The sequence below is a fragment of the Eufriesea mexicana genome, unplaced genomic scaffold (assembly GCF_001483705.2).
Source record: "Eufriesea mexicana isolate 0111107269 unplaced genomic scaffold, ASM148370v2 scaffold620, whole genome shotgun sequence".
Classification (NCBI taxonomy): domain Eukaryota; kingdom Metazoa; phylum Arthropoda; class Insecta; order Hymenoptera; family Apidae; genus Eufriesea; species Eufriesea mexicana.
The window spans coordinates 420,729-435,785 of record NW_016908778.1 but is presented as its reverse complement, the minus strand read 5'-3'; the positions used below and the strand labels follow the sequence as shown (position 1 = coordinate 435,785).

At 35.8% G+C, this 15,057-nt stretch overlaps 1 protein-coding gene across 17 annotated transcripts in view; it reads right to left on the bottom strand.

Moving 5' to 3' along the window:
• Mhc (myosin heavy chain) overlaps nucleotides 1-15,057 on the bottom strand; it is a 53,301-nt gene that overhangs the window by 7,798 nt on the left and 30,446 nt on the right. For 14 of the 17 annotated variants that reach the window (XM_017898151.1, XM_017898152.1, XM_017898156.1 and 11 more), the window contains 7 exons: nucleotides 13,251-13,514; nucleotides 8,310-8,519; nucleotides 2,580-2,953; nucleotides 2,153-2,381; nucleotides 1,730-2,013; nucleotides 1,029-1,107; nucleotides 11-701 (listed from right to left, as the gene is read on the bottom strand). In XM_017898151.1, coding sequence (XP_017753640.1) covers nucleotides 11-701; nucleotides 1,029-1,107; nucleotides 1,730-2,013; nucleotides 2,153-2,381; nucleotides 2,580-2,953; nucleotides 8,310-8,519; nucleotides 13,251-13,514 — 2,131 coding nt within the window. Of the gene's footprint in view, nucleotides 1-10; nucleotides 702-1,028; nucleotides 1,108-1,487; nucleotides 1,567-1,729; nucleotides 2,014-2,152; nucleotides 2,382-2,579; nucleotides 2,954-8,309; nucleotides 8,520-13,250; nucleotides 13,515-15,057 lie in introns of all 17 variants that reach the window. The other 3 variants (XM_017898148.1, XM_017898157.1, XM_017898149.1) reach the window with 1 other exon arrangement.

Here is a 15,057-nt window from a genome sequence, read left to right as displayed (position 1 = left end):
TTGCCGCATTCCTTTTCACTGGCATCCAGTTCCGCGGCAAGATCGTCGACTTTGAGTTTCCATTCTCCGATAATCTTGTCGAACGCCTTCTGTTTCTTCTCTGCAGCATTGGCAATCGCAGTTGCACGATCCACTTCGATCTGTAGGTCCTCCACTTCCGTCGACAGTCTCTGTTTCGTCTTCTCGAGAGCGATGACCTTTTGATTGAGCGATTCTATAGTTTCTTCCGCTTCCGCCAGTCGTGCCTGCAACTTCCTCTTGGCTTCCTCCAGTTCTTCCGCTCTCGCCACACCCTCGGATTCGTATTTCGTGCGCCATAATTGTGCCTCGGCGTTCGCCTTGCTGAGTTGCCTCTGGAGGTCAGCCTTGCCTTCAGCCTCTTCCTCCACTTGTTCTCGAATGTTGTCCAAATCGTGTTCCAGGTTACGGAATTTGCCAAGCAAAGTGGCGCGTTCTCGTGATTCTTCGTCGGCCAATCGTTTCGTGTCCTCGAGCTGAGTCGTCAGCGAAATCTTGATCTTGGACAGCTGGCTAACTTGGGATTCGGCTTCCTCTAATTGGCGCAGCAAGTCACTGTTCTCGATCGACAGCTTCTTCTTGGCAGCATCGAAGTCGTTCAGAGTACGGTTCACTTCCTCGAGTTTTCCTTGAGTTTCGTTCAGTTGGTGTTGCAATTGTTTCACGATCTTTTCTTGGGCAGCCTGTTTCACAAATATTTCAGCATCAGACGAATCGTTCGAGTCTACTAAATTTTGGTCAATTCACTTTTGGAGCAATTTAAACGAATTTTAGGTTAGAAGATCGTCCAAAAGTGAATGTACACTTGGAACAGGGGGAGGTACACACGAGGAGCAAGCTTTGCAAGCTGGACACACTTTCCGACGACGTAAGTTAGACGTAGAGACGTTCACGAGAAATTGCGAACTCTTTGCCGCTGCCTTTTCCCAGGCTGCTTCGACTGCTGCCTGATAAAGCTGTTAGTTGCGTTAGTTTGCTAGATCCTAGAGACTTCCGAACGGAATCCTTACCTTTTCGTTGCTCAATTGGTCTACTGAAGCGCGCATGTCATTTAATTCGCTGAAGTACTGAACCTTGTCCTTCTCAACTCTAATTTTCATGAAAACAAACGTGAAACAGGTAATTAGTATACGGGACACGATCAGGAGAAATTAGAACCATTGGAATGAACATATTAACCGTGACAAAATGTATCCTTTGAAAAACATTTCGAAACCTAGAAATTAATTATAACGTTAGAGAAGAAGTAATTATTCTGACGCGATAAAATTCGTGAAAGGAACATTGTACAAACAAATAGTAAGACATTCTTCCTTAAAACCATTCGGGAAAAATTGGACAGTGACTTTGACTTCGTGCTAAATTTCAACATAGAGTAAAAATGTCGAACAAAAATGGTAACGGACGAGGTAACAAGGTTGTCGGACAACAAAAATCACAGGCTCGACATTCTCTTGGTTTGAATCTACCTTTTCCCTGGAAACCTGATCCGTCGCGGCGCGAGAATTGTTCAGCTCGGCGTGGATATCGTGGCGACCCTTTTCAGCTCTGATGAAAACATTTAATTATATCCCCGATTCTTTACGAGTCTCTTAAATTCATTGTAAATGTAATTTTTATACGTTAAACGAGATACGTTCTTAATCTAGGAAGTATTTGCGAATTACCCAAGTATTTCAAAATAATTCTTTTAAAGATTTTCCCAGCTTACCTAGCCTTCAGTTTGTTAAGCGTGTCAATCTGTTCACCCATCTCGGCAACGGCATCGTTGTGCTTCTTGCGTAAGCTAGCAAGAGTGGCTTCATGTTGAATGTTAGCTTCCTCGAGGTCTCTGCGGAGTTTGCTAAGTTCGGCTTCCCTCTTCTTGTTGAGCTCGATTTGAGCGGAGGTGGCGCCACCAGCCTCTTCCAGGCGTTCACCTAGTTCCTCGAGTTCCCGCGCCAAGTCGCTGCGTTGTTTCTCGGCTTTCACGCGAGAACCGCGTTCAGCTTCGATCTGTAGAACAAGGATAATTAATTAAGGGAATTAATTAAGAGAATCAGTTGGATTTCCTTCCTTGCTTTAACGATGTTTTGGAAATTAGAGGAATAAGCAAAAATTTGCTTAGAGAAGAGAATATGCTTGTGAAACTAACCTCTTCTTCGAGTTCTTCGATACGGGCTTGCAATTCCTTAATCTGTTTCTGCAATTTGCCTACTAAGGACTGTTCATCTTCGAGTTTGGCAGTCAAAGATGACAATTCCTTATCTTTACGTTGAATAGTCTGTTCGAGTTCCTTCTTATTTCTTTCGAGGTCTGCAACAGCTTCCTGTGTAAGTTTCAAATCACCCTCCACTTTTCGTTTGGCCTTCTCAACGTCGGCTCTGTAAAATTAAGCAAGTACGTATATACATGTTCACATGATGAGATTCATATTTTATTCGTTACTCGTATCGATTGATAACACGAGAGAAAATTAAAATGAATCTTCCATCTCAAGTGCATGCTTTGAAAAATTATGTTTAATTTATGCTCGAATGTTATGACCTTATATCTTTGTAATATCTTTGAGAATCACTAACCGTGATTTCTTTTCACGTTCGAGGGAATCTTCAAGTTCGTCGAGAGTTTGCTCGAGTTTGATCTTGACTTTGTTCAAGTGATTCACTTTGTCTTCGGCAGCTTGGAGCTCTTCGGCAGTCTTCTGGTTAACTTCACCTTGGTTCTTCTTCTCCTTGTTCAATTTGTTGATCAATTCATCTTGGTGAGCAATCTCGTCGTTCAAGTTGCGGATCTGGTGATCCTTCGTTGCCTTATCCTGTTCTGATTTTTGTAGGTTCAGCTCGAGGTCCTCGATGTCTTTCTTTAGACCAGCCACTTCCTGTTCGAGTTTCTTCTTGTTTTGGAAGAGATTGTTTCTCGAATCTTCCTCTTCTTTGAATCTGTCATTCAGATCCTGTAATATGAAAATGATAGATATACTTCCATTTTTATCAATCATGTTTGGCTTGGTGCACGTCTATGTTTATTTTCTCTATTCTGTGCTATTTAATAAGAGTACTTGCTTTTGGAAAGGATTTGCTTCCGTTTCAATTACGAGACTTCTTTTCACTTGAACTTTCTTTTTAACCATTGTTATGTAATAATTTAGTTGCTGCTTAGGTTACGAGATTTTTATTTAATTAATCAATTAACGGTAACTGCGATTAGAATTAAAATTACTGCGAATAATTCAAATTTCCCGCCTTCGGAGATGTGGTACCACTGCCGTGAGTAATTAGCATGTTTTTCGTATGATATACATTGGTGTTTCATATTCACTTCTGCTTCAGTTACTTTAGAGAATGCATGTACTAAATCCTAAATTTTGTATTAATCGATGTTTATGGTAATCTTTTATATTTCTAAATAAATAATTTATGATTATTATACTAACCACCCTTTTTGTTTGCTTGGATTAATGTATATACTAATATGCATTATATATAATAGAAGGTAAGCAGTGTTCAATGTATGTTACAAGTATTATTAATATAAATTATTATTTATGATTATTACCTGTTGAGAATTTTCAAATTTCTCCAAATTCCATGATACGGTACATCAATTTTGTTTTATAAAAAGTAATTTCTCGAAAATATTTCGTAAAATATATTTACTAGCATATTTTGGGATTAAAAATAATTTTCAATACGTTTAAAGTTGATTGTAATGATAAGCTGATTCGGTATTATATTCAGGAATTTAAATTATTAAATAATCGTGATAATTAATTTATTCACTTTGATATTACTGTCATTGAATAAAAATATTGCAAAATCAAAATCTAAATTATTTCAATGAGGAAATTTTGGCAAACTATATTGTATTACTGTAAGTGAAAAGTAATTTAATAATTATTAAATTTAATTAAATTAATTTAATTACTAAATTAAAAATTATCATAGAAAGTGCAAAGTAATAAATTTCCTATAAAAATTTTATTTAATTGCAAAAACAAATAAAAATTAAACTTTCGTCTAAATTAATTTTTAATTTATGAAATTTTGTTTTTCCATTATTAATTACTATTACAAAGCCAAGACTAATTAATCAAAAATAGAATAGTTTATTCACTAAGTTCCTATCTTATCACTGTACATGTAACATAATAAGTATAACATAATAAGTGATTATAATTTTGTTGTAATAATCTTCAATTTTCCCACGGCTCTGATCCATACTATCGAGTAAAACAAGCCTTCCAATTATTTATTCTCATTTCTCTTCGTGTTACGTTCAAATAGTATATTTTGAATTACATAAATGTTTAATGACAAACAGTGTTCTAAAGATGACACGAGTTTGGAACAGATCCATGTGCTATAACGCGTACATTTAGTCGAATAGTACTTGATCAAACATAGTAGGTATTACTCATGATGACATGAAGTAACTCAATTACGTAAATTTCGAATCACATGTTTCTACAATTATTTCATTGTCCAAATCTTTCTTCATCTGAATTATTTCGTTACCACGGTATGACCGATATGGAAATGTAAAACCGAGTGTTAATTTCTACTAACAATGAGATTAAATCTCATAGAAAATATCTGCCAGTGAAAAATTATTTTTAATCTGGAATTTTCAACATTGCAATTAATCAAAAAGCAAAAATTCGTTATTTCGTTACCACGGTATAACCGATATGGAAATGTAAAACCGAGTATTAATTTCTACTAACAATGAGATTAAATCTCATAGAAAATCTCTGCCAGAGAAAAATTATTTATAATCTCGAATTTTTAACATTGCAATTAATCAAAAAGCAAAAATTCCCATAGTTATTTATCTCTGTAGTAATTATCATCGATATTTGTTCTATTTCCAATATTTAATTCCATTTTTCGCATTTCAAATTCCAGCATCGATGGTTTCCTCTATTAAGGAGCTCCTCGAGCACCCTCCATAACGACGCACCCCATGCAGACTAAACTCAGCGAGGAACTAGTCGCATCGTGGGACGAAAGGAAACGAAATAGTAAACTGAAATTATTCGAAAGTGGACGATAGAAATTTTTGGAACGTAAGCTCGCAGCTCAGGATTTACGCGATGACGCGTATAAGCGTACTAACATATAAATACACCATACACCTGTTACCTCCTTCGTTTTGTCGGTTATTCCAGCACGGAACCACGCCTACTTTTAATAACCTGGAATCTCGGATCGGCGGCAGCTAAATTTGGCCGTGTCGAAGGTAGGGGCAAAGTAGTCAACGTCCCTCTCCACATCAGGTATTCCAAGCTGATTTAAACGCATTTTTCTTTCTTCCTACCCTCGCTTCCTTCCTTTCCTTCTTCTTTGCTAACCGTATATGGCACCACTTCGTTCCATGCACTCTATAATAGCTGTAATCTCTACGATCTTAATCGAACTCGTAACAAAATCACATCCTTCGTCCCTCGATAGCATTCCCTGTCACATACTCGAACTTTAAGTATGTGACATTTACCCTCTATCCGCCTTCCAAGAAATTTGTTGGGTTTCGAAAACAATAAAATCTCCCAAACGTATTTGCATTTGGGAAAAATCGAAGATGTAATCTTCGAATAATAATAATAGCGGAATCTTTGTAGGTCTAACGAGTCACGGTTGCCTCCGTGTCTGTAAAATTTAAAGTCGAAGATCCGGTAACAGGCATGATAAACGAGCTGCCTGGAGAACAGTTTGGTCGTTAATTGCAAAAAGGAATCCCATTCTACCGGATATACGAGGCGATTCTAAATTTAATCTAGAAGAAAAAAGCGATCTTACGACTGGTGTTGACATAAAATACCAGTTAGTCAGTCGTTTAAAAGGTGGCCGTTAAAAATAGTCCGGTATTCTGGAACGAATCATATCTTCCACGGAATTCTTGGAGTTCTTTTTATATTACGCGATGAGTTTCCCTGCTATCCAATTTCCTTCGTTAAACACTGGCTGTCTTAAATATCCCACGGAGGAACCCGAGCCGGGAAGTCACGTAGGATTTACCAGAAGATGATTTAAGGAAACGAAATTGTGGTTACAATGGCGTAGGTGTTAATGTAAACAGAGCTATTTCAGCTGTAGTATCTGTCTTCCTGCTTTACGTGCACAGAAACGAGATATCCTGTTAATATAGACACACGTGTCTCGCTATACTTCACGTTCTAGCAATTTATCACGTCAGTTCGGACTTAATATCGAAGAAACCGGTGTTTCGAATACACTCAGTGGAAAAGAAACAGATTTCGATCGAGACGTTCGTTTAAATTATTATAAATTACGTTTCACGCGAAGCGGAGGATTATCGAGGATAATTCAGTAGTACAACGCAGGGTATAAGCAGACAGAGAAGGAACGTGGATTAAAATCGAAGAAACATGGCGAGATGGTCAGAACTGAGAATTCGCTATGGAGAATCTGTGGGAAGTTGTCATAATTTTAGAACGAGTGTAGAAACGAGGGATGATTCGTCGTGGAAGAAAAATAGCACGCGAACGGTAGTCAGATGCGTCTGACTAATGACGCGCCTCTGCTACTTAATGCTCGTGCTTACGAAACGACGATGTATCAACTCCTGCCAGGTGCATCATTTTCTGTAATCCGAGCCAGATCCGATTAAATTATGACGTGCCTGTAAGCTCTGAACTTCAGGCTCTCTCGAAGACAGCTATACCTGTCTGCACAAGCACACACGGTGTCGAAATCTGTTTACTTTCGGAACATTCCGATCTCGTTATTCCGCTTTTCCAGAGTTTAAAATTATAATCCTGATTAATATCGCAGCGAAATTAAGTAACCTGCTCGACAAATTTACCGAAAGGGTAGGCGTGCAATTTAATAACGAATAAAATGTGACACTTGAAGCTAATTTTTATAAATATTTATATAAATCAATTTTTCTCGCTGCTTTCTACTCTCGAATTGCTTCGAGATTCAGATGCACTGGTATTCGTGAAAATATAACGACGGATCATTTTTATAATCAAGGTTCGTATGAAGTAATAAAAATGTTGGTTAGGTGAATCGATTTAGAGTTACGATAGAAAGAGTTTGCGAAATGTATTTTAAGGAAGGTATGCGAAAAATAATCACGATAAATAAAACCCGGCATTTCTTTCATCCATCTATCCTCCCCATGGATATTTAAAGCTACACTCCTCCGCTCGATCACGATAATTTTGGTTTGCAATATTTTTCCTCACGACCGTAATATACGGTGCGTGTGACCTCGGTTGATTTTAGCAATGTTAAGAAGACATTAATAACCCCATTCTCATTAGTTTCGACATCGAATCATTCATCTAGACGGTATAATTATCGTTTGTCTGATTCATGGTTCGATTCGTGCAGGGTACATTCATCGTCGCGCAATGGATTCCGATATCGACGAGTCGTGCCAATTGAACTACTTTCCGAGGAACGAGCTTTGCGAAAACCATCGATCGCCCTTCGTTACTCGATCACGTAAATCGCGATAAACAACTCTGAAAATTACTGGACGACGAAATTTAAATTTTGTTCAAAATTCCAGGATTTCCGGAAAACGACGAATATCTCTTTAAAAAATTTTGTAAACCTCAGCAGTTACATCTGGACACATTGGTATCGAAATTGATCATTATCCGATAGATCGAATTAGCTTTCGAATATTCGATTACTTTCACTCGTGACAAGTGTATCGAAAGAAGCCTCTGGTATCACAGAATTTCTGTAAATTCCAATCATCGCGATGACCTTTTCTCGACAGTCCTAAAAATTACTGAACGACAAAATTTAAAATTTTTAAAAAATTCCAGGGTTCCTGGAAAACGACGAATATCTCTTTAAAAATTTTGTAAACCTCAGCAGTTACATCTGGACACATTGGTATCGAAATTGATCATTAACCGATAGATCGACCTAGCTTTTAAATATTCGATTACTTTCACTCGAGACAAGTGTATCGAAAGAAGTCTCTGGTATCCCAAAATTTCTGTGAATTCTAATCATAGCAATAACTTTTCCTCGATAGCTCTAATAATTACTGGACGACTAAATTTAAATTTTTTTAAAAATTCCAGGATTCCTGAAAAACGACGGATATCTCTTTAAAAATTTTTAAAACCTCAGCTGTTACATCTGGACAAATTGGTATCGAAATTTATCGTTAACCGGTAAATCGAATTACCTTTCAAGTATTCGATTACTTTCACTCGTATCGAAAGAAGTCTCGCGTATCGCGGAATTTCTGCAAATTGCAATGGTACCTTTCCTTCGCACGAAAGAATAAGCAGGTGTAACGATAAGTAAATAAAAGCTTACCTGAAGTTGTGACTCGAGATCGGATTTCTGTGCGGCCAATTTCAACGATTTCTCCATGTATTCCGACAGAGAACCCTTCTCGCCTTCCAGTTGCTTCTGTAAGGCATTCCTCTCGGTGGTGAGTTTGGTGTTCTGTTCCTCGAGTTCCTTGCGCAGCTTCTCTTCCTTCTCGAAGGCTTCCTGAGCTTTCCTGGCTTTCTCCTCGAGCGCCTGTAATTGCGATTTCGGATCACCGTTCATTTTCTGTCCGTTCACCACGGGGTTCGTGTCGTCGATCAACGTGTCACCCATTCTCTTATTCGAGAATCTTATTCACAGATCTCTGGCCAAGCACTCGTCGAACGCGACGATGTTCGCGATGTGTAACGCGATCGATCGATCGATCGAGAAATCTAAAAAGATCCTCGTTATCGGAGGAGATTCGACTGTAATCGAAGCGGATAAACGATTGATCCGGTTCGTGTTCGTTGTAATATATCGATAGGAAAGACTGGAAAGAAAAGATTCTTCGATCGTGTTCGTGATAGTACGTTCGTAGCGTGGAGGAGAAAAAGGGGAGGGGGCAGAGTTCGATAGAGCAAGGTATTCGAAGAGGTCGGCGCGAGATCGCGTGTCCAACTGGTCTTCGGTTTACCAGAGGCTCAACTTTTCTACCCAAAATCCCTCTTCGTAGTCGTCGCTGAGAATCACCGCCCCACTCCAGCGATACTCATCGTAGAAAAATATTTATAACCGATCTCGATGACGAAGGGACTTATACGTGTGCACCCAGAAGGAGCTACCATGACAAACCAGGCAGATGGAGGGGGATGGACAGAATTAGAAGCCGCTCCAGTAAAGCTTCGATCAAGCAAACTCCAGTCTCCTTTTACGCTCCAGCCAGTGTAACACCGACCGACCTCGTTATTCTCAAGGGGGCACGGCAGATGGCGTTATGGCTTTCTTCCGTAATTGGGAACAAGCACCGATCCGTGAAGGGGGGTAAGATCGTTTTACTCGCGTCGGCGCGGTTAGATTTATGCCGTGGTAATATCATTTATAGCGGGTGATACTATTTCCGATTGAACGTGATTTGGACTACTTTATTTTCGCTTTGACCCGCTGCAAAACTCGGATAATCGGCAGATTAGACAGGGTACCGACTTTACTTAGACCAGACTGGTCTAGTTGCAAAAGATTGTTTCTATTTCTGTAGCCCCTTCGGGATCGATCGGTAAATCAATGTCCATTGTGAAACGAATTATCGCTATGGATCGTCGTGAATCTCTGAGCGGTGACTAATTCGACGGTCCCAGAGGTTTCTGCCTTCCAAACGTGAAATTTACTTAGTGTCTCTGTGACTACTGTGCGTCTACTGTCTCTAGATGCAAGTCGTAGTTCGAAATTCTTTTAGTTGTCTTATTTACCGAATACCATAGATCTGCATTGTACAACTCTGCGCGTTATATGTATAGTGTATCGATGTGCGGTATAATAATTCAAAGTGACTGTAATAGTAACAGTGACAGTAATAGCTTCTTTTAAATATTCCATGAAACTCTAATTTGTACAATTTACTAATAAATAATAGAAAAATCCTGTATGTACTAGTAGTCTTTTCAAAATATTTCTAATATAATAATAATATAACAATTTCGAATAATAAAAGAAAAATTTGTTTTTAAATTAATATACCTTATATGTATAGACACTTGTGAAATAATAAAGAAGTATAATAATTCCAAGTAATTAAAAAAAAATCGTTTGCCATGTTAATATGCACGTAAAATGCTCGAGTATCCAACGATCTTTTATCTTTGGTATCTCGTTTCCAAAGATATCGTTCTAAAATAAAATTGTACTAAATATATCGAAAGGCAGTTCATTTCATCTCTAAGATGAAATTAGATAGCATGAATAATCGGTGACACAAAGTCCATGATGAAATCGGGGATTTGGAATTTTTGAAGCCCTAAGTTTACGAGATCGTGGCCCGTGGGGGGAATAATATTTTTGTTCTATTTACATTGTCAGGGATAAATCGGTTTGTTAAAAAATATGAAAGATGTGTATATATATAAACGGGGGTGGTAGAAAGAGAGAGAGAGAGAGAGAGAGAGAGAGAGAGAGAGAGAGAGAGAGAGAGCGCGAGAGAGATGAGGAGAGAGTCGAATGCCTGAATCGTGGTGGAAAAGCACGCGCCAAATCGTGTTGGAAAGCTATTTATAGAGTACTAAAAAAAGATGAAATGAGCTAACTTTGATTCTTTTATAACGGCAATTTTGATGAGCCAAATATTATAAGAATGCTTGTCTGGTTATGCACGTTACTTAGACTCGTGTCTAAATTTAATTAAATTATTTCGAGGTTATATTTTCATAAAGATGAAGTTTTAATTTGTAACTCTACAAGTGCAATTCTATAATTAATCCTATAATTATAGATCACGTAAAGAATTCTGGAAAGTGTCTTTTATTAATTATGCGAATTTTTTTTTTAATGCAAATTGTATAACGATAAGTAAAATGATAAGGAATAGGTACCTGCATGTACGTTTGGAATTTAATATTCGGAATTTAGACATTTGATATGCTTTTAACTTTTAATTTTTACATCAGTCGATATTCCATTTTATTTATTTGCTGCTATTCCCAATTTTCTGCTTCTAAATCAAAAACCGATTCTAAAGCGAAAAAGAAATGTTTACTAATATTCCTAGTTTTTTATTTCTAAAGCACAAACTGATTTTAAATCGAAAAAAAAATATTTGCTAATATTCCTATTTTTTTATTTCCAAAACACAAAATCGATTTTAAATAGAAAAAGAAATTATTTGCTAATATTCCAAATTTTCTGTTTCTAAAGCACAAACCGATTCTAAAGTGGAAAAAAATTATTTGCTAATATTCCAAATTTTCTGTTTTTAAGGCACAAACCGATTCTAAAGCGGAAAAAATTAATTGCTATTATTTCTAATTTTCTATTTCTAAAACACAAACCGGTTTTGAAGCAAAAAAGAAAAAAGAAGATTTACTAATATTTCGAATTTTTTATTTTTAAAGCGCAAACCGATTATAAAGCAGAAAAAAATGATTTGCTAATATTCCTAATTTCCTGATTCTAAAGCGCAGACCGATTTTAAATCGAAAAAGAAATTATTTGCTAATATTCCTAATTTTTTATTTTTAAAATACAAACCGGTTTTAAAGCAAAGAAAAAAAGAAATTATTTACTAATATTTCTAGTTTTTTATTTCTAAAGCGCAAACCGATTCTAAAGCAGAAAAAAATTATTTGCTAATATTCCTAATTTTTTGTTTCTAAAGTACAAACCGATTTTAAAACGAAGAAAAAAATTATTCGCTAATATTCCGAATTTTTTATTTCTAAATCACAAACCGATTCTAAAGCAGAAAACATTCAATTGTTAATATTCCTAATTGTTTGTTTCTAAAGCACAAACCGATTTTAAAACGAAAAAGACGATAAATACGAGCTTGCTGTTAAATAATATTCATAAAATATTAATAATATTTTTAAAATTAATCCGTTTTTCGAATATCCACTGAATATGTAAAATATGTAAAATGTAAAAGCGAACGTTTGAAGTGTTCAGTAGTAGGAACGATTATTGTCAGCCTTCTGCAAACGCGAAAGCGGATAAAGGAAGAAAGTGGTGAGCTTGAGAAAATAAACGTAGAACATCGGAAGCCGATGTTCCAGAAAGTTGGGAAAAATGAAACCCGAGATAAAGGAATAAACAAAATTTACGGCGAAATCCAGAAGCACGCTCTACTTTTCATAAATTATCGTGAAATCGATATTTCTCGTGAATCGTATTTCATTCAGTCGTAATGCCTATCACTGATACTCGTGCTTCTTAGCATGAACTATTTATGACCGACTACAAAGCCCTGATTTAGAGAGGAAAATGTATGACACAAATTTATAATTAATAATTATTATGACAAATGTATAATAATATTACGAATATCGGTAACAAATACGTGTAAATTGAGCAAATTGATATTGTTAATAAAAAAATAAGAATCAGATTTTTCATAACTGATTACAAAATTTTGATTTAACGACCTCGAAGAGAAAAAGTATACTAGCCCAAGTTTGTAATGTGTAATAATTACCCACATCGATAGCAGCTATATATTATATGCACAAGTTGAGCAAATTGATATTGGTAATAAGAAAATAAAAGACTAGCTACAATTTTTAATAATATTACGAATTTTGATAATATATATATATATATATCATAGATATAAATACGATGGTAAAAATAACACCCGTGCTTTTGCCAGAGATCGTACAGAATATTACAATTAATTATAATTAATTATTACGATTAATTATAATTAATTACGAACACACGTCACATATCATACTCTTATAATCTAGAAGTATCAAAGTTCACAAGGAAATGGTGGGAAGAAATAATAAATGTATAGTATTTGAATTATAGTTAATATCTCAAACTATTTTTGAAATTTCTAAATTGCTTTAAGAAATAAGATAACGTTAATGGAAAAATTAATTACAGAAGTGAAAATAGCTGGAAAAATCTTTAGCTCGAAAATGTGAAAATGCAATATAAAAAGAATAAACTGAATAATTGGTATAAGTATAAAATATCTTTCTAATAACTATATCATTAATCGAATATCACTATTAACTATTAAATATAAAATAAAATTAAATATCGAAAATATCAAAAAGAAAAAATTTGTTAAAAATGTACAGACGCGTTCAATTTCAAATAATAAAATATAAAATACCATTTACAACTATACAGAATGATAATAAAATAATAATATAACGTTGTTAAAAATTTGTAAAAATTTGTAAAAATTTGTAGAAAATTCAAGGAGAGTTCGAAGAATGGATGTTTATAGGAAGTTTTAGAGGAAGACGTAGCTTGTGTAAACAAACTATCATTTAAAACACTTACAGCAAGCTCGTCCTCGATACGAGTGACGTTGAGGAGAGGTTTAACTTTCTGCCACAACTTCCACCATTGCCAAGTACGAAGTTGCAGGTATTTCCTCAAGTTCCTTTGAACCACGACCAAAGCCAAACGTTGTTCCTGCAACTTCTTGTAGTCTTTTCTCGACAAGTAACCTCTGATATAGGCTTGCATCCATGACACGATCTTGCTGAGTCGCTCGTCGCGAAGCTCCTCCATCTGACCCAGGACTCCAGCGCGGAAGAATACCTGTTGTTTTTTTAAGTATCGAAATAAAGAAATATCCCAATTAACAATTATTCCTTGACAATTTCCCTTGAATTACTCTGACCACTCTCGGCGTCCAATTTACTCTACACGGTGAACGAATCGACTCTGTGATTGAGAATTTTAAGGTAAGAGATTTTATCGATTTTATCGATTCACTATCGATTTAGTGAAAAAGATTCGATACAAGGAATTTTACAAAATAGCTATCGAATAATACCGTAGTGATCAAAGTAACGTTCGTTTCAGGTTCTAGAATTTAGCATGCAGAATTTGAACGAGCGGAGCAATAGTATGGTACAGATATACTGGAAAATAGGCAAAGAAGCACAGTTAATTAATTTAGAGCATTAATAAACGAAAAAGTTACCTTGTATTTGCCAAAAGAAAGAAAACGTAATCGTCTTTGTTGTAGTAATATCGTCAGTTGCATTCGGTTATAGTGAGCATTAAGAAGTCTGATAATGGCGTGATGGAACTTTCGATCCCTCACTTTTCAATACGAGTAATTAACAAAAGAATTTTAAACAATTCTTTACGGATAAGATAAGATGAAAAAACATAAAAATAAAATAAAAATAAATTAAAGTTACTTCGAAATAATTTATTTAAGGAGATCAGAAAATTTCTTCTCTAAAATCTTATGCAAATTTACCAACTCGACTTTTTATTTATGATTATTGAAAATGTAATTTTCTATGTAAAACAAAGAAAGTAACGACTGAAATATATCATATTCTATAGAACAGAGAGTATAATATTTTCAGATGGATAAATAGAAATATTCTATATGGTAGTACGTTCTTACTATTACTATCAAATCTACCAAATTGGAAGATTTCTTAAAATACTTAAAACGTGTGAGGATTGAAAGTTTGTGAGAAAAATGAAGCGTTCGTTCCATATTCTTGTAATATGGTATTTGAATAAACCAAAGGCGTCTAATACCTTGGTGAGACCCATACGATATAGTTCTGGCTCCAGATTGATCGCGTCCAAAACCAGCTGGGTGGCCTTTTGAGGGTCGCAAGGTTCTTTGATGGCATTGGCGCACAGAATTTTGTATCTGCGGTGGTGCGTTTTATGGTTGGAATGGGCAGAACAAATGAAAAGTACCACACATGGTTAGACATTTGTAGATGGTATAGTTATTATAATACTAATAATGGGATCGTGGGAAAACGTGAGATCCGTCTTGAAGTTGATCTCATAGAGATTTCTGAAATGGGATCGCAGATTCGTACGTGATCTGTTCTGTGCTTGATCGCACGGGGGTTCTTTCTCTACAGATTTCTAAAATAGAACTGAAAAATTTCGTAGGCCGTAGATTATTTTCTCTCCGATCATTTGTCTGGAAAATCGAAATTCGAAGCGCAAGGTTAGCCATATGGTATTTCCGTCTTAGAAATCTGCAGTGTTCAAAGGGTATTAAGCGATCATGATTTATAAGTCAACCTTAAGATACTTCAACGTCTTCTTTGGTTAGAAACGTTTGCACTTGACATTTATGCGAGGCAGCACCGAT